Source organism: Phyllobates terribilis, unplaced genomic scaffold (genome assembly GCF_046119375.1).
Source record: "Phyllobates terribilis strain yellow unplaced genomic scaffold, ASM4611937v1 Scaffold_8__6_contigs__length_399053987, whole genome shotgun sequence".
In the NCBI taxonomy this organism is placed as follows: Eukaryota; Metazoa; Chordata; class Amphibia; order Anura; family Dendrobatidae; genus Phyllobates; species Phyllobates terribilis.
The window spans coordinates 388,626,001-388,643,737 of NW_027362768.1; the positions used below are offsets into that span (position 1 = coordinate 388,626,001).

At 55.2% G+C, this 17,737-nt stretch overlaps 1 protein-coding gene across 3 annotated transcripts in view; it reads right to left on the bottom strand.

The window, feature by feature from the left end:
• The window catches only part of SLC38A3 (solute carrier family 38 member 3), a 119,831-nt gene that overhangs the window by 52,886 nt on the left and 49,208 nt on the right, over positions 1 to 17,737 (bottom strand). For all 3 annotated transcript variants that reach the window (XM_073645177.1, XM_073645175.1, XM_073645176.1), the window contains 3 exons: positions 8,891 to 9,006; positions 8,281 to 8,359; positions 7,211 to 7,326 (listed from right to left, as the gene is read on the bottom strand). In XM_073645177.1, coding sequence (XP_073501278.1) covers positions 7,211 to 7,326; positions 8,281 to 8,359; positions 8,891 to 8,979 — 284 coding nt within the window. In that variant the 5' untranslated portion in view covers positions 8,980 to 9,006. The remainder of the gene's footprint in view (positions 1 to 7,210; positions 7,327 to 8,280; positions 8,360 to 8,890; positions 9,007 to 17,737) is intronic.

The following is a 17,737-nucleotide window of genomic DNA, read 5'->3' on the forward strand; positions in this document are numbered from 1 at the left end:
CTACCCGCTCACCTGGGAGCGCTCATCTGCCGCCTGTCTGTTGGTCTTCCTGGAGGCTCCGCCGTCACATGCTGTGACCACCCGTTCATCCAGAGACTCTCGCCCGCTCACCTGGGAGCTCACGTCTATCATCAGCCGCCACAGGTCGTACCAACCCTTTACCTAGAGACTGCCCCGGTCACTTGCCGTGACCACCAGCCCGTTCATCCAGAGACTGCCTCGGTCACTTGCCGTGACCTCCAGCCCGTTCACTCAGAGACTGTCCCGTTCACCTGCTGAGACTTCCAGCCCGTCTTCCCTGGTCGCCACCCGCTCCCTTACAAGGACCGCCCCCTTGTATAGTAGCTCAGAGGTTCCGCCTCCCAGACCCGTTACAGTTTGCTCGGGCCATGGAACCCGGTGGCACCCAAGCTCCCTCGCTCTCGGACCTGTGTCATGAACTGTCCCGTCAAAGGTCCCAACAGGAGTCCATCCTGGGTCACCTGCGGAATGTCAATACTCGCCTGGACACTTTGACTGCTCCACCAGCAACCTCCGCCTGTGCCATGTCTCGCAATCCGGCAGCTCTGCTGCCCACTAATACCATGGTATCTTATCCCGGACCCTGGCTTTCTGCACCTCCTCGCTTCGGAGGCGACTCCGCCCAGGCTCGGGGCTTCATAAATCAGTGCACCCTGCACTTTGAACTTTTGTCTCACCAGTTTAACTCCGACCGGGCCAAAATTGCATTCATCATGTCCCATCTCACCGGGGAGGCCCTGGCCTGGCTAAATCCTCTATGGGAGAGAGGAGACCCCCTGGTATCCAACTTGCCTGCTTTTCTCACGGCTTTCCGGAAAGTCTTCGACGAACCCGGACGGAAGACCTCATCCGCATCATCACTGCTACGCCTCCGTCAGGGAAGTCTCACCGTGGGCCAATATGCCATACGGTTCCGTACCCTTGCCTCGGAGCTGGCCTGGGATAACGACGCTCTGGTATCTGTCTTCTGGGAGGGTCTGTCCGGCCGTATTAAAGATGAACTTGCCGGTCGGGACATTCCTTCCACTCTCGATGACCTAATAACTCTTGCCACCCGGATTGACCTACGGTTCCAGGAGCGTGCCAAAGAGGTCACCCGTGAGAGGAAGTTACCACGTCTAGTTCCTACTTTTCAGAAACCCGTCACTCCCTCCGTCTCTACCCAGGTACACTCTCCTGAGCCTATGCAGGTCGACCAGACCAAGATGCTCAAAACCCATCAGGACTTACGCCGTGCCGAGGGGAGCTGCTTCTACTGTGGCAGTAAGGAGCACCGGATCCGTGCCTGCCCGGAGAGGTCGGGAAACGCCTGTGTCTAGGTTCGCTCAGAGAGGTCGACCTAGACAAGAATAAATCCTCTCCATCTCTGCTGTTGTCAGTCTCAATCGTCTGCGGGAAGAACCGTTATTTCGAATTAGCCCAACTTGACTCTGGAGCGGCCGGGAATCTTATTTCACAGTCCCTGGTAGAGAAATACCGCATCCCCACCAAACCTCTGGCTGTACCCTTGTCTGTTGCTGCCGTGGATGGGGGCCTCTTACCTCGCCCCATCCAACTCATCACCGAATCCATTACCCTGCAGGTGGGAATGCTGCATTCTGAGAGTATCTCCTTTCATGTTCTGCCTGGACTCTCTCACGCCCTCTTGCTAGGCCTACCTTGGCTCCAGAGACATGCACCCGTGCTTGACTGGCAGACCGGAGAAGTCCTTCGCTGGGGACAGGACTGCCATAAGACCTGTCTGGTTCCCGTCCATCCCGTCCGTTCTTCTCCTACCCCAACTAATCTACCTGGACTTCCGATTCCTTATTGGTCTTATGCTGATGTCTTTAATAAAAAGGAGGCAGAGACACTACCCCCTCATAGACCATATGACTGCCCTATCGACCTGTTACCTGGTACTACTCCTCCCCGTGGGCGTATTTATCCATTATCCGCTGCTGAGACCCGGTCGATGTCCGAATATATTGAGGAGAATCTGGCCAGGGGATTCATCCGGAAATCTACCTCCCCGGCGGGAGCAGGCTTCTTTTTCGTCAAAAAGAAGGACGGCTCTCTCCGTCCCTGTATAGACTATAGAGGCCTTAACCAGATCACGGTGAAGAATAAGTACCCCCTTCCGCTCATTCCGGAGTTATTTGATCGTCTGAGGGGGGCTAGAATCTTCACCAAACTGGACCTCCGTGGGGCGTACAACCTGGTTCGTATCCGTCAGGGGGATGAATGGAAGACGGCATTCAATACCCGGGACGGCCACTATGAATATCTGGTAATGCCCTTTGGCCTCTGTAACGCTCCTGCCGTCTTTCAAGAGTTGGTCAATGACATCTTCCGGGATCTTCTCTACTCCTGCGTAGTGGTGTACCTGGACGACATCTTGGTCTTCTCTCCGGATCTCCAGACTCACCGGAGGGACGTTCGTCAGGTCCTGCTCAGGCTCAGGCAGAATCACCTCTTCGCTAAATACGAGAAGTGCCTCTTTGAGCAGACCTCGCTTCCGTTTTTGGGCTACATTATTTCTCAGACCGGCCTACGAATGGATCCAGAGAAACTGTCTGCCATCGAGAAATGGCCTCGACCGGAGGGGTTGAAGGCCATTCAGCGATTCCTGGGCTTCGCCAACTACTACCGCCTCTTCATACCACACTTCTCTTCCCGGACTGCCCCAATTTCCGCGCTCACCCGTAAAGGTACTAATCCCAAAGAGTGGCCGCCCGAAGCAGAGGAGGCCTTTCTTTCCCTAAAACAGGCCTTCTCTTCCGCCCCGGTGCTGCATCGCCCAGATGGCAACAAGCAGTTCTTCCTGGAAGTTGACGCCTCCTCCTCTGGAGCCGGAGCTGTACTTACTCAAAAATCATCTTCCGGGAGAATGGTAACTTGTGGCTTCTTCTCTAAACTCTTCTCCTCCTCAGAGCGCAATTATTCCATAGGAGACCGAGAGTTATTGGCCATCAAACTGGCATTGGAGGAGTGGCGTTACCTGCTCGAGGGGGCTCTTCACCCGGTAATAATTTACACGGACCACAAGAACTTGGCTTACCTCCAGCATGCCCAGAGACTTAACCCGCGCCAAGCCCGGTGGTCCTTGTTTTTTGCTCGCTTTGATTTTGTTCTTCATTTTCGCCCGGCTGACAAAAACGTCAAAGCAGACGCCTTGTCCCGATCCTTTCTGGTGTCCGATCTCGAGGAAGAACCTAAACATATCATTGATCCCGCCAGAGTAATGCAGGTGGCTCCCGTGAGTCTAAATCGTCTCCCTCCCGGTAAGACGTTTGTTTCAGTACCTGATCGGGAGAAGATCCTACACTGGGGCCATTCGTCTAAACTAGCTGGCCACGCCGGTCAGAAAAAGACCCTCCAGCTTATTGCCCGGCACTACTGGTGGCCTACCCTGCACAAGGACGTAATAGACTTTGTTTCTGCCTGTGTATCCTGCGCCCGCAACAAAGTCCCGAGACACCTGCCAGCCGGTCGCCTCCTTCCGCTTCCTGTGCCTGCTGCCCCCTGGCAGCATATTGCTATGGACTTCATAACTGATCTCCCAGTCTCTGCCGGTTGTACGGTCATTTGGGTGGTCGCTGACCGCTTTTCCAAGATGGCTCACTTTATTCCTCTGCCAGGCCTCCCGTCTGCACCCGAGCTGGCTAAAGACTTTATCCGCCACATCTTCCGTCTTCATGGCCTGCCCCTCCACATCGTGTCGGATCGTGGGGTACAGTTCACCTCACGTTTCTGGAGAGCCACTTGTAAACTGCTAGACGTCACCCTGGACTTCTCTTCCGCTTACCACCCACAGTCCAATGGTCAAGTGGAGCGGATCAATCAGAACCTGACCAGTTACCTCCGGCACTTCGTTAATGCTCACCATTCTGACTGGGTGGATCTCCTGCCATGGGCCGAATTCTCGTACAACAATCACGAGAGCGAATCTTCCTCCAAATCCCCGTTTTTTGTAGTCTTCGGTCAGCATCCTCGGATTCCTTTTCCTGTCTCCACCTCTGTGGACAACCCGGCTGCGGAATCTCTCGTTAGCAAATTTTCCTCCATTTGGGAGAGTACCCGATCCGCACTCCTTCAGTCGTCCGAACGGATGAAAAGACACGCTGACAAAAAACGCCTGGATCCTCCACAATTTCGTCCTGGAGATAAAGTCTGGCTCTCATCTAAATATGTCCGACTCAAGATACTTTCTTACAAGTTAGGGCCTCGGTTCATCGGTCCTCTGGAGGTCATCAGTCAGATCAACCCGGTGGCCTATAAATTGAAACTCCCGGCCAACTTACGGATCCCTAACTCTTTCCATGTATCTCTCCTCAAACCTGTGGTTCTTAACTCTTTTTCCAAGTCTACAGGTACGCCTCCTGCTCCGGTTTCTGCTGAGGACGAGTTTGAGGTAGAGAACATTCTTGCCACCAAAAGGGTAAGAGGAAAGACCTTTTTTCTAGTAGATTGGAGGGGGTTTGGTCCTGAGGAGAGAACGTGGGAGCCCCGGGAGAACATCCATGCCCCTCTCATCCTAGCTAAATTTTTGTCTGGCCTAAAAAAGGGGGGGCCTAAAGGGGGGGGTACTGTAGCGCCGGCGTCCCTGCCCTCTGCTAGGCAGGGACGCTGTTCTCCTCACCTCTCTGCTCCGTGCTCGGCGTCCTCCTCCCGCTCTGCTGGCAGCGCGCGCTCCTTCCCGGCCACTGTGCTTAGGGCGCGCGCGCTCTCCCTCCCTCTTAAAGGGGCCGCGCGCGCCGTCCTAAGGAGTCCCCGGCCAATGGCCGGAGGACTTCACCATATATAAGGCACCTCCTCCAAAATGGAGGTGCCCGAGCAATGTTGTTGCACTGTTCACTACTCTGCTTCAGCCCTCAGGTCCCGTTGCCAGTTACCTGCCAGTTTACCTGCCAGATTCCTGCCTGATTACTTGCTACCTGCCTGCTAGTCTGAGGTCCGACGGGCTGCCTTACTAATCCTGTCAGTCTGTCTATGGACCAGCTTGCCCGCTCACCTGGGAGCGCACATCTGCTACCTGTCTGCTAGCCTACCTGGAGGCTCCGCCGTCACGTGCTGTGACCATCTGCCTGTCCAGTGACTCCTACCCGCTCACCTGGGAGCGCTCATCTGCCGCCTGTCTGTTGGTCTTCCTGGAGGCTCCGCCGTCACATGCTGTGACCACCCGTTCATCCAGAGACTCTCGCCCGCTCACCTGGGAGCTCACGTCTATCATCAGCCGCCACAGGTCGTACCAACCCTTTACCTAGAGACTGCCCCGGTCACTTGCCGTGACCACCAGCCCGTTCATCCAGAGACTGCCTCGGTCACTTGCCGTGACCTCCAGCCCGTTCACTCAGAGACTGTCCCGTTCACCTGCTGAGACTTCCAGCCCGTCTTCCCTGGTCGCCACCCGCTCCCTTACAAGGACCGCCCCCTTGTATAGTAGCTCAGAGGTTCCGCCTCCCAGACCCGTTACAATTATACCAGGATGGGGGGGACATTATACCAGGATGGGGGGACATTATACCCGGAAGGGGAAATTATACCAGGATGGGGGACATTATACCAGGATGGGAGGGCCATTATAAAAGGAAGGGGACATTATACCAGGATGGGGGGCATTATACCAGGATGGAGGGCATTATACCAGGAAGGGGGACATTATACCAGGATGGGGGACATTATACCAGGATGGGGGACATTATACCAGGACGAGGGCATTATTCCAGGATGGGGGACATTATACCAGGATGGGGGGTATTAAACCAGGATGGGGGGGACATTATACCAGGATGGGGGGACATTATACCAGGATGGGGGGACATTATACCAAAATGGGGGGACATTATACCAGGATGGGAGGGCCATTATAAAAGGAAGGGGACATTATACCAGGATGGGGGGCATTATACCAGGATCGGGGGCATTATACCAGGAAGGGGGACATTATACCAGGAAGGGGGACATTATACCAGGAAGGGGGAAACTATACTAGGATTGGGGACATCATACCAGGATGGGGTGCATTATACCAGGACGGGGGACATTATACCAGGATGGGGGACATTATACCAGGATGGGGGGGCATTATACCAGGATGGGGGGGCATTATACCAGGATGAGGGCGCATTATACCAGGATGAGGGCGCACTATACCAGAAAGTGGACATTAAACAAGGATGGGGGACATTATACCAGGCTGGGGGGGCATTATACTAGGATGGGGGGTATTATACTAGGATATAGCCACATTGTACCAGGATGGGGGGCATTATACCAGAATGGGGGCATTATACCAGGATGGGGGACATTATACCAGAATGGGGGGGACATTATACCAGGATGGGGGGGACATTATACCAAGAAGGGGCCCAGGATGGGGGAAAATGATATAGCATGGGGCCCAGAATGAGGGAGAGTAATAAATGGGGGGCGAACACGTATGTCTTCATAGAATCTAAAACACTACAAGGGCCCACACATCTGACAAACATGCAGGTGGAGGCAGAGGTCCAAATTTTGCACCAGGCCAATTGGACTCTAGTTATGAAAATGCAACCTTACACCAGCATCTGACAACCTTACCATCCACAGGGTAACAGTGCACCATCTGACAGCCTCACCCGTTACATTGAAGCCATGTATTCGTTCTGCCACCCTGACATCGGCTCCAGTTCTGTGTCTCCAGGTCAGATTCATATCTGTGATTGGTGCCAGGGTGGTGGGTTGGCGCTTGGCTCCGTGTCGTTGGGCCGGGTATTGACACAACAAACATCAGATTTATTAATGGCTAAGTTTTATTAATCCGGTGAGATGTTAATGACCGGTGGCAGAGTTATTAAACTCTCTCCGGCCTGCCCCTCCCCCGAGCCAACTCTGTGCTGCAATGTGAGGAGTCCCAGACACAGGGATCTCCATGATAGTGTATGGTGACAGCGATAGAGCGCAGTGTGACGGGCAGTGATAGGGCGCAGTGTGACGGGCAGTGACAGGGCGCAGTGTGACGGGCAGTGACAGGCAGCAGTGTGACGGGCAGTGATAGGGCGCAGTGTGACGGGCAGTGATAGGGCGCAGTGTGACGGGCAGTGATAGGGCGCAGTGTGACGGACAGTGATAGGGCCGTTAATCTATATTTACATGAGACTGCAGATGGGAGTTTGGACGGCTTCAACAGTCATAGAGACGACTACATACAATGGGAGACACTTACAGGAAGAGAAGGATGCCCGTGTTTGCCATGGCATATGCCAATCCCAGGATGCCGCTGCCCATGATGGCGTTGCTCAGATTAAAGATGGACATTCCGAATGACGTCTTCCCCTCGAACTGTAAAGAAACGATGGTGAGCGTCGCCCATGAGCCATGGAGGCTGCGTGCAGCACATGGCAGGAGCAGGGTGTGCGGCAGGAGCAGCGTGTGCGGCAGGAGCAGGGTGTGCGGCAGGAGCAGCGTGTGCGGCAGGAGCAAGGTGTGCGGCAGGAGCAAGGTGTGCGGCAGGAGCAGGGTGTGCGGCAGGAGCAGGGTGTGCGGCAGGAGCAGGGTGTGCGGCAGGAGCAGGGTGTGGGGCAGGAGCAGGGTGTGCGGCAGGAGCAAGGTGTGCGGCAGGAGCAGGGTGTGCGGCAGGAGCAGGGTGTGCGGCAGGAGCAGGGTGTGCGGCAGGAGCAGGGTGTGCGGCAGGAGCAGGGTGTGCGGCAGGAGCAGGGTGTGCGGCAGGAGCAGGGTGTGCGGCAGGAGCAGGGTGTGGGGCAGGAGCAGGGTGTGCGGCAGGAGCAGGGTGTGCGGCAGGAGCAGGGTGTGCGGCAGGAGCAGGGTGTGCGGCAGGAGCAGGGTGTGCGGCAGGAGCAGGGTGTGCGGCAGGAGCAGGGTGTGGGGCAGGAGCAGGGTGTGCGGCAGGAGCAAGGTGTGCGGCAGGAGGAGGGTGTGCGGCAGGAGCAGGGTGTGCGGCAGGAGCAGGGTGTGCGGCAGGAGCAGGGTGTGGGGCAGGAGCAGGGTGTGGGGCAGGAGCAGGGTGTGCGGCAGGAGCAGGGTGTGTACCAGTCACCCCAACCACAGTTTACACAGACGGGCCCCAGGAGATGGCGCTCTGCACTCCTGACACCACCATACTGAGCTCACTGAGGTTGTCACCTCCCTTCCCCGCTCAGGTAGGCACAAGAGTAACACCTGTGTGGGGGATTTCTCCTAAACTGTAGTGTGGTCCAGTAGTTCCTGGGCCGCCCCCATCATGTATAGAGGTTATAGGGTCTGGTCACATGGCTCTGGCCGCCACTGGCTACGTACATCTGTGAATCGTGGCTTCTCTTTCCCAGACATGTGAGGGAGGAATTCTTCCAGCTCCTGATTTTCGGCTCCAGTGTAACTAAATAAAGAAGATTTTATTGTGGTTACTGGGGTTCGGTCTTGGGGGCGCCGAGGTTACTGGGGTTCAGTCTTGGGGGCGCCGAGGTTACTGGGGTTCAGTCTTGGGGGCGCCGAGGTTACTGGGGTTCAGTCTTGGGGGCGCCGAGGTTACTGGGGTTCAGTCTTGGGGGCGCTGAGGTTACTGGGGTTCGGTCTTGGGGGCGCCGAGGTTACTGGGGTTCGGTCTTGGGGGCGCCGAGGTTACTGGGGTTCGGTCTTGGGGGCGCCGAGGTTACTGGGGTTCGGTCTTGGGGGCGCCGAGGTTACTGGGGTTCGGTCTTGGGGGCGCCGAGGTTACTGGGGTTCAGTCTTGGGGGCGCCGAGGTTACTGGGGTTCAGTCTTGGGGGCGCCGAGGTTACTGGGGTTCAGTCTTGGGGGTGCCGAGGTTACTGGGGTTCAGTCTTGGGGCGCCGAGGTTACTGGGGTTCAGTCTTGGGGGCGCCATGTTCACAGAGACACAGCAGTGGTGCAGGATGACGCGCATCTTACCTTGGTTCTGGCGTTTCTGCTCCCAGCGCTCCGTTGGTTTTTTCACAGAGCCGCATGTCCACCATTTCCGTCTGCGGGGGAAGCTCCATGTCTGGAGGTCAGCACTGCTCACCACTCTGTAAGAGATAATCACGGGTCAGAGGATGGGCAACTAAGGAAAACGGGCCACCAATGAGGGTAAGCGACCACAGAGAGCAGACCACCATGGAGAGCGAGCCACCACAGAGAGCAGAATACGACAGAGAGCAGACCACCATGGAAAGCGAGCCACCACGGAGAGCAAACCACCACAGAGAGTGAGACACCACAGAAAGCATACCACCACAGAAAACTATATACCACAGAGAGTGAGCCACCACAGACAGCAGACCACCACAGAGTGCAATCCACCACAGAGAGCGAGCCACCACAGAGAGCAGACCACCATAGAGGGCAAGCCACCACAGAGAGCAGACCACCACAGAGTGCGGGCCACCACAGAGAGCAGACCACCATAGAGGGCGAGCCACCACAGAGAGCAGACCACCACAGAGCGCGGGCCACCACAGAGAGCAGATCACCATAGAGGGCGAGCCACCACAGAGGGCGACAACCACAGAGCGCGGGCCACCACAGAGGGCGAGCCACCACAGAGGGCGACCACCACAGAGGGCGACCACCACAGAAGGCAAGCCACCACAGAGAGCAGACCATCACAGAGGGCAGACCACCACGGAGAGTGAACCACCATGAAGAATGAACCGCCACGGAGAGTGGCCACCACAGAGAACAGGCCACTACAGAGAGCAGAGAAACACGGAGAGTAAACTAACACAAAAAGGGGGCCACTATGGAAAGCGGACCACCACAGAGAGTGGACTACCATGGAAAGTGAACCACCCCAGAGAACAGACCACCACAGAGTGGGCCACTATAGAAAGCCGGCCACCTCAGAGAGCGGACCACAAATGAGAGAAGACCACCACAGAGAGCGGACCACCACAGAGAGCGGACCACTATGGAGAGCAGACAAACATGGAGAGTAAACCAACACAAAAAGGGGGCCACTATGGAAAGTAGGCCACCACATAGGGCGGACCACAACGGAGAGCAGACCACAACAGAGAGCGGACTACCACAGAGAGAGAACCACCATTGAGAGCAGACCACCATGAAGAGTGGACCACCAAAGAGAGCTGACCACCACAGAGAGTGGACCACCAGAGTGGACCAACACAGAGAGCGAGCCACTATGAAAAACAGGGCACCACGGAGGGCGGACACCACAAGGAGTGAGCACGGCGGCGCAGGCGTCTCTGCACAATCTCCTCTCCTCCTGTCCATTCCTGCTCCCTGAAAACAAACAAGATAAGCAGGAGGAGAGGTGCGGGAGCACAATGTTTCCTGCAGATATGGACGCATTCTTGGACCTGTTCAGATGGAGTTTTCAAAGTTAAATTCATAACTCCATGATGCACCTGGTGACCGAAGCTGGGCACACACAATATTTCCCTATGGTCTAGGCCAATGGTGGACAATGCTGGGAGTTGTGATCTGAGAAGAGGAGATTGGTGATAAGTGACCCAGTAGTAACTTTCTATTCAGATTAAGCTCCAGATGCCTGGTGGTCTCCCTGTCCAGGGGACATATCTGAACACCAGAGACCCCCCACTGCCTTACCAGGGCCACTCTCACATTTTTTTTCTTTTGTCTGCCGCTCACTATAACCCCACTTTATAAATCCAACTTCTGTCATCGCCCACTCCCATAACTTCGCTTTTAATTCTGAGCTACTGTGTCTTTAAGAAGCACAATGTGGAATTACAGCGCTGTGCAAAAGTGAAAAAACTGCAGCAAAGTAAGAAGAAAACGCTCATAAATAGAAGAAGGGTTAATAGTCACCGATCAAAGAACAAGCTACAAAGTGACTGAAGGAGAGAGAAAAGTAAATCTCATCATCAGTATCTGGTGACCGCCCGTCACCTCCATCATCAGTATCTGGTGACCGCCCGTCGCCTCCATCATCAGTATCTGGTGACCGCCCGTCGCCTCCATCATCAGTATCTCGTTTCCTCCCATCACCTCCATCATCAGTATCTGGTGACCTCCCGTCACCTCCATCATCAGTATCTGGTGACCACCCATCACCTCCATCATCAGTATCTAGTGACCGCCCGTCGCCTCCATCATCAGTATCTGGTGACCGCCCGTCGCCTCCATCACTTCTTCTCCTCTCTGGTACACTGGTTATGGAGGAGCTCGGCAGGACGTTGTTCTAAACATCTTGGAGAACTTCCCCCAGATCTTCTGTGTATGAGGCTTGTGCGGATCCTTCTGTCTCTTCATGTGATCCCAGACAGACGGGATGATGGGAGATCAGGGCTCCGGGGCCGGATCATCACCCTCAGGACTCCTCGTTATTAATGACATTGGCACTAAAACCGGGGGAAGACGGCGACCAGTGAGAATATTCTCACTAACAAAGGGGGGCAAAGAAAAAAATATCATTGGAGTGCGGCTTTAATAGATGAACATGAACGTCATCACTTCTGAGTATGAAGCTTTTTACTTTGCTGCATTTTTCCTGCCTGTATCTTTTTCCCAGTCCTGTATATATATATATATATATATATATATATATATATATATATATATATATATATATATATATAGTACAAGGCAATAACCTATAGGAGTGATGCACGTATTCACCTCCTGCTACCTGTATAGCACCAGCATATTGGGCAGCGCCGTACAGACACGTCATTGAGGTGGGTGGCCATGTGTGCGGTCACACGCTAATGTCACATGCCCCCCAGCCCGGTAATGTCACATGCCGCCCCCTTCCGGCCCGATGATGTCACACACTGACATCAGTGTGTGACACTGGTAATGTCACATGCCTCCCCCTTCCCTCCAATGTCACACGCCCCCCCGGTAACGTCACTCGCCCCCCGGTAATGTCACATACCCCCCCAGTGATGTCACACGCCCCCCCCCCGGTAATGTCACACGCACCACCTGGTGATGTCACACGCCCCCCCCACCCCGTGATGTCACTCGCCCCCCCGGTAATGTCACATACCCCCCCAAGTGATGTCACACGCCCCCCCCCCGGTAATGTCACACGCACCACCTGGTGATGTCACACGCCCGCCCTGGTGATGTCACACGCCCCCCCCACCCCGTGATGACACACGCCGTCCCCCCCTCGGTGATAACAATATAAGGACGATATGTTCCAGTCTAACAGAAGAGTTTGGAGTTAAGAAAGCAGAACCTGTGGCCCCGGACCTGCCCTGCCCCACTCCCCCCGCAGCCCCTTTCCTCCCGCAGCCCCGCTCCTCCCGCAGCCCCGCTCCTCCCGCAGCCCCTCTCCCCCCGCAGCCCCGCTCCCCCCGCAGCCCCGCTCCTCCCGCAGCCCCACTCCCCCCCACAGCCCCGCTCCCCCCGCAGCCCCGCTCCTCCCGCAGCCCCTCTCCCCCCGCAGCCCCACTCCACCCGCAGCCCCGCTCCCCCCGCAGCCCCGCTCCTCCCGCAGCCCCGCTCCTCCCGCAGCCCCGCTCCCCCCGCAGCCCCGCTCCCCCCGCAGCCCCTCTCCTCCCGCAGCCCCGCTCCCCCCGCAGCCCCGCTCCTCCCGCAGCCCCTCTCCCCCCGCAGCCCCGCTCCCCCCGCAGCCCCTCTCCTCCCGCAGCCCCGCTCCCCCCGCAGCCCCGCTCCTCCCGCAGCCCCTCTCCCCCCGCAGCCCCACTCCCCCCGCAGTCCCACTCCCCCCGCGGCCCCGCTCCACCCGCAGCCCCGCTCCTCCCACAGCCCCGCTCCCCCCGCAGCCCCGCTCCTCCCGCAGCCCCACTCCCCCCGCAGCCCCTCTCCCCCCGCAGCCCCGCTCCCCCCGCAGCCCCGCTCCCCCCACAGCCCCGCTCCCCCCGCAGCCCCGCTCCTCCCGCAGACACTTGTTTCTGTTTGACAGGAATTAGCTGTGTACAATGGCCGCTGAGCCAGGGAGGCCCTACACAGGGGCCCGTATACTGCCCAGGAGCTCCTATATACTGTACAGGGCCTGTATACTGCCCAGGAGCCAAAATATACTGCACAGGGGCCGGTATACTGCCCAGGAGCCGGTATATACTGCACAGGGGCCCATATACTGCCCAGGAGCCGGTATATACTGCACAGGGGCCCATATACTGCCCAGGAGCCGGTATATACTGCACAGGGGCCCGTATACTGCCCAGGAGCCCGTATACTGCCCAGGAGCCAGTATATACTGCACAGGGGCCCGTATACTGCCCAGGAGCCGGTATATACTGCACAGGGGCCCGTATACTGCCCAGGAGCCGGTATATACTGCACAGGGGCCTGTATACTCTCCAGATGATCATATACAGTCCCTTGAAAAAGTCTTCATACCCCGTGAACTTTTCCACATTTTTCATGTTACACCCAAACTTCAATCTATTTTATTGGGATTTTCTGTGATGACACAAAGTAACGAGTGAAGGAAACGATACGAGGTCACTAATTAATTTATAAATATAAATCTGAACATTAGTATTCAGCCCGAGTCAGTACTTTGTAGGATCACCTTTCCCTGCAGTCTTTTGGGGTCTGTCTCTCCACCTTTTGGGGTCTGTCTCTCCTACCTTTCCTTGCAGTCTTTTGGGGTCTGTCTCTCCACCTTTCCCTGCAGTCTTTTGGGGTCTGTCTCTCCCATCTTTCTCTGCTGCAGTCTTTTGGGGTCTGTCTCTCCGACCTTTCACTGCAGTCTTTTGGGGTCTGTCTCTCCAGCTTTCTCTGCAGTCTTTTGGGGTCTGTCTCTCCAGCTTTCGCAGCAGTCTTTTGGGGTCTGTCTCTCCAGCTTTCGCTGCAGTCTTTTGGGGTCTGTCTCTCCAGCTTTCGCTGCAGTCTTCCCTGTAGTCTTTTGGGGTCTGTCTCTCCAGCTTTCCCTGTAGTATTTTGGGGTCTGTCTCTCCAGCTTTCCCTGTAGTATTTTGGGGTCTGTCTCTCCAGCTTTCCCTGTAGTCTTTTGGGGTCTGTCTCTCCAGCTTTCTCTGCAGTCTTTTGGGGTCTATCTCTCCAGCTTTCCCTGTAGTCTTTTGGGGTCTGTCTCTCCAGCTTTCCCTGCAGTCTTTTGGAGTCTGTCTCTCCAGCTTTCGCTGCAGTCTTTGTGGTCTGTCTCTCCAGCTTTCCCTGCAGTCTTTTGGGGTCTGTCTCTCCAGCTTTGCACACTCGTTCTCGTTCAGTGATTGGATGGAGACGTCTGTGATCAGCCATTTTCACGTCTTGTCACAGATTCTCTGGGATTTGGGTCTGGACTGTGACTGCGCCGTTCACACACAGGAAAATGCTCGGATCTAAACCCTCCATTGTAGCTCTGCAGGATGTTGGGGGTCGTTGTCCTGCTGGAAGGTGAACCTATGCCCCGGTCTTAGGTCTCCTGTCTCTCTAACAGGTTTTCCTCCAGGATTGCCCTGTATTTAGCTCCATCCATCTTCCCATCACCTCTTAACAGCTTCCCTGCCCCTGCTGAAGAAAAGCCTCTTCACAGCAGGATGCTGCCTCCACCATGTGTGACGGTGGGGATGGTGTTTTCAGGGTGATGTGCAGTGTTAATTTTCTGCCACACAAAGCGTTCTGCATTCAGCCCAAAAAGTTCTCCTTTGGTCTCATCTGAGCACAGCCCCTTCCTCCACATGCTCGCTGTGTCCCATATATGACTTTTTGCAAACTGCAAATGGGATTTCTTTTGTCTTTCAAAAATGGCTTTCTTCTTTTCACTGTTTTTATAAAGGCCAGATTTGTGGGGTATACAAATAAGGCCACATTCACACGTTCAGGATTTGGTCAGTATTTTACATCAGCATTTGTAAGCCAAAACCAGCAGTGGTGATAATGCAGAAGTGGTGACGAGTTTCTATTATACTTTCCCTCTGATTGTTCCTCTCCTGGTTTTGGATTACAGATACTGATGTAAAATACTGACTAAATGCTGAACGTGTGAACATGGCCTTATAGTTGTCCGGTGGAGAGATTCATCCTCCCTGAGCTGTGGATCTCGACAGCTCCTCCTATGACCATGGGCCTCTCGGCTGCTTCTCTCATTAGTGCTCTCCTTGCTTGGGATGTCAGTGTAGGTGGACGGCCATGTCTCGGTAGCTTTCCACTTATTTATTCCATTTTTGGATGATGGATTGAACAGAGCTCCGTGAGATGTTCATAGCTTGGGCTGTCTTCTATAACCTAACCCTGCTTTCCTCTTCTCCACAACTTTATCCCTGACCTGTCTGGTGGGCTCCTTGGTTTTCAGCTTTATCTCAGACCTGTCTGGTGGGCTCCTTGCTTTTCATGATGCTGTTTGAGCCCTAATGTTCTCACACAAACCTCTGAGGCCTTCACAGAACAGCTGTAGTTATACTGAGGAAAAAAAAATCACACCCAGGTGGTCACAATGTACTAATTATGTGACTTCTGGAGGAAATTGGTGACTCGGGATTTTATTCAGGGGTAAATGACTACAGAAGGATGAATACTAATGCACAATGTTCAGATTTATATTTATAAATTAAATTAGAGAACCTCGTGTCATTTCCTTTACACGTCACAAATACTCGTTACTTTGTGTCATCACAGAAAATCTCAATAAAATATATTTAAGTTTGTGGGTGTAATGCGGGAAAACGTGGAAAAGTTAATGGGGTATGAAGACTTTTCAAGGCCCTGAATACTGCTCAGGAGGCGATTTACTGCCCGGAAGCTCATATATACAAAAATAACCTGTGGCGGTTCCCATAATTCAGAGGCTGAAAACGCACGGATCAATGCGATGTTCACCAATTTCAGTAATTTTCCAGAAAAGTCCAAATTAAATGTCAGCAAATCACACAAGGCGTCGAAAATCACACGAGGCGCCGGGGTTATCAGCGCCTCAGATATCGACCTGTGATCCTGGCAATCCGCCCCCAGAACAACCTGTTGCTGATGTCGCAACCTACAGTCAGGTGAATGGAGCCAGAGGAACAATAAGGGGCTACAAGAAGGCGACTAGACTGTGCGGACACAGGATGATCCGTGCGTCAGATAAATACAGTCTATTGTTCCCTGTTATCAGCTCCGCTCCTTATACATCAATCAGCCATAACATAAGAGGGGTTTCCAGGGGTTTCATTTCCTTTATTGCTCTATAACACTGACTGGCCCTTTAAGAAGATTCCGCACATTTTTGCTTTTGGAAGTTTTATAGTTTTATTATTCAGATTTTATATGTTTAGTTTTATGGAGAAAAAGAATTTTCAGTACTGGGGGGGTCTGGGCTGTGCCACATGCTCAGCAGCAGCGGTCGGGGGCTCAGGGGCACCAGCACCTGTTCCATCAGTAAGCAGATGATTATGTCAGGGGGTCCCGGGGGTCTTAAGGGGGTTACCGTCAGGGTCAGATATTTCTTATAACCTCACCCCGTGTTCTTCACTGTACACAAATCCTGTGCAGACCTGACACTTCTCACAGCTGAGGGCTTGTTACTGTGTGCCCAGTGAGCTGGACAAATCCCCCTGTTCTGATAATTTGTTACAATGTATCAGTGGAGGCCACTCAGCTCCCAACCCATTGTCTAGACTGGATACAACTGTGACAAACCCTCAGCCCTGAGAAGTATTATCAGTCAGGACTGGGTATCAGCCTCTGAATGTAAATGAAAGTGCTGCAAGTCCTTGTCAGCAAGCAGAGATCCTGAGGACTATCATGAAGGCTGTACTCAGACGGCAGCTCGGCCCTCCATCACCAGCTCGGCCCTCCATCACCAGCTCGGCCCTCCATCACCAGCTCGGCCCTCCATCACCAGCTCGGCCTTCCATCCCCAGCTCGGCCCTCCATAACCAGCTCGGCCTTCCATCACCAGCTCGGCCCTCCATCACCAGCTCGGCCTTCCATCACCAGCTCGGCCTTCCATCACCAGCTCGGCCCTCCATCACCAGCTCGGCCCTCCATCACCAGCTCGGCCCTCCATCACCAGCTCGGCCTTCCATCACCAGCTCGGCCCTCCATAACCAGCTCGGCCTTCCATCACCAGCTCGGCCTTCCATCACCGCTGGATCTATGGAGCTGGGACCAGGCAGAGCGGCTCGCTGGTGTCTATCCTGACACCCAGCACCAGGGGAATATGCCAGGTTCCCTCTAGCTGCACTCTTTGTTATGTGGGTGTCCGCCATGACCACTTTCCATACAGCAGGGGTAACGCAGTGCTCACTATGGAGCTCAGCCATGTTATAGGCAGAGACATATGACACCTCCAGGACCATCCTCAGACCCCCACCTCCAGGAGCGTCCTCGGACCCCCACCTCCAGGACCGTCCTCGGACCCCCACCTCCAGGACCGTCCTCGGACCCCCACCCTCAAGACCATCCTCGGTCCCCCACATCCAGGACCATCCTCCGACCCCCACCTCCAGGACCATCCTCCGACCCCCACCTCCAGGACCATCCTCCGACCCCCACCTCCAGGACCATCCTCCGACCCCCACCTCCAGGACCATCCTCCGACCCCGGCCTCTAGGACCATCCTCCGACCCCGGCCTCTAGGACCATCCTCCGACCCCGGCCTCTAGGACCATCCTCCGACCCCGGCCTCTAGGACCATCCTCCGACCCCGGCCTCTAGGACCATCCTCCGACCCCGGCCTCTAGGACCATCCTCCGACCCCGGCCTCTAGGACCATCCTTGGACCCCGGCCTCTAGGACCATCCTTGGACCCCGGCCTCTAGGACCATCCTTGGACCCCCACCTCCGGGACCATCCTAGGACCCCCACCTCCGGGACCATCCTAGGACCCCGACCTCCGGGACCATCCTCGGACACCGACCTCCGGGACCATCC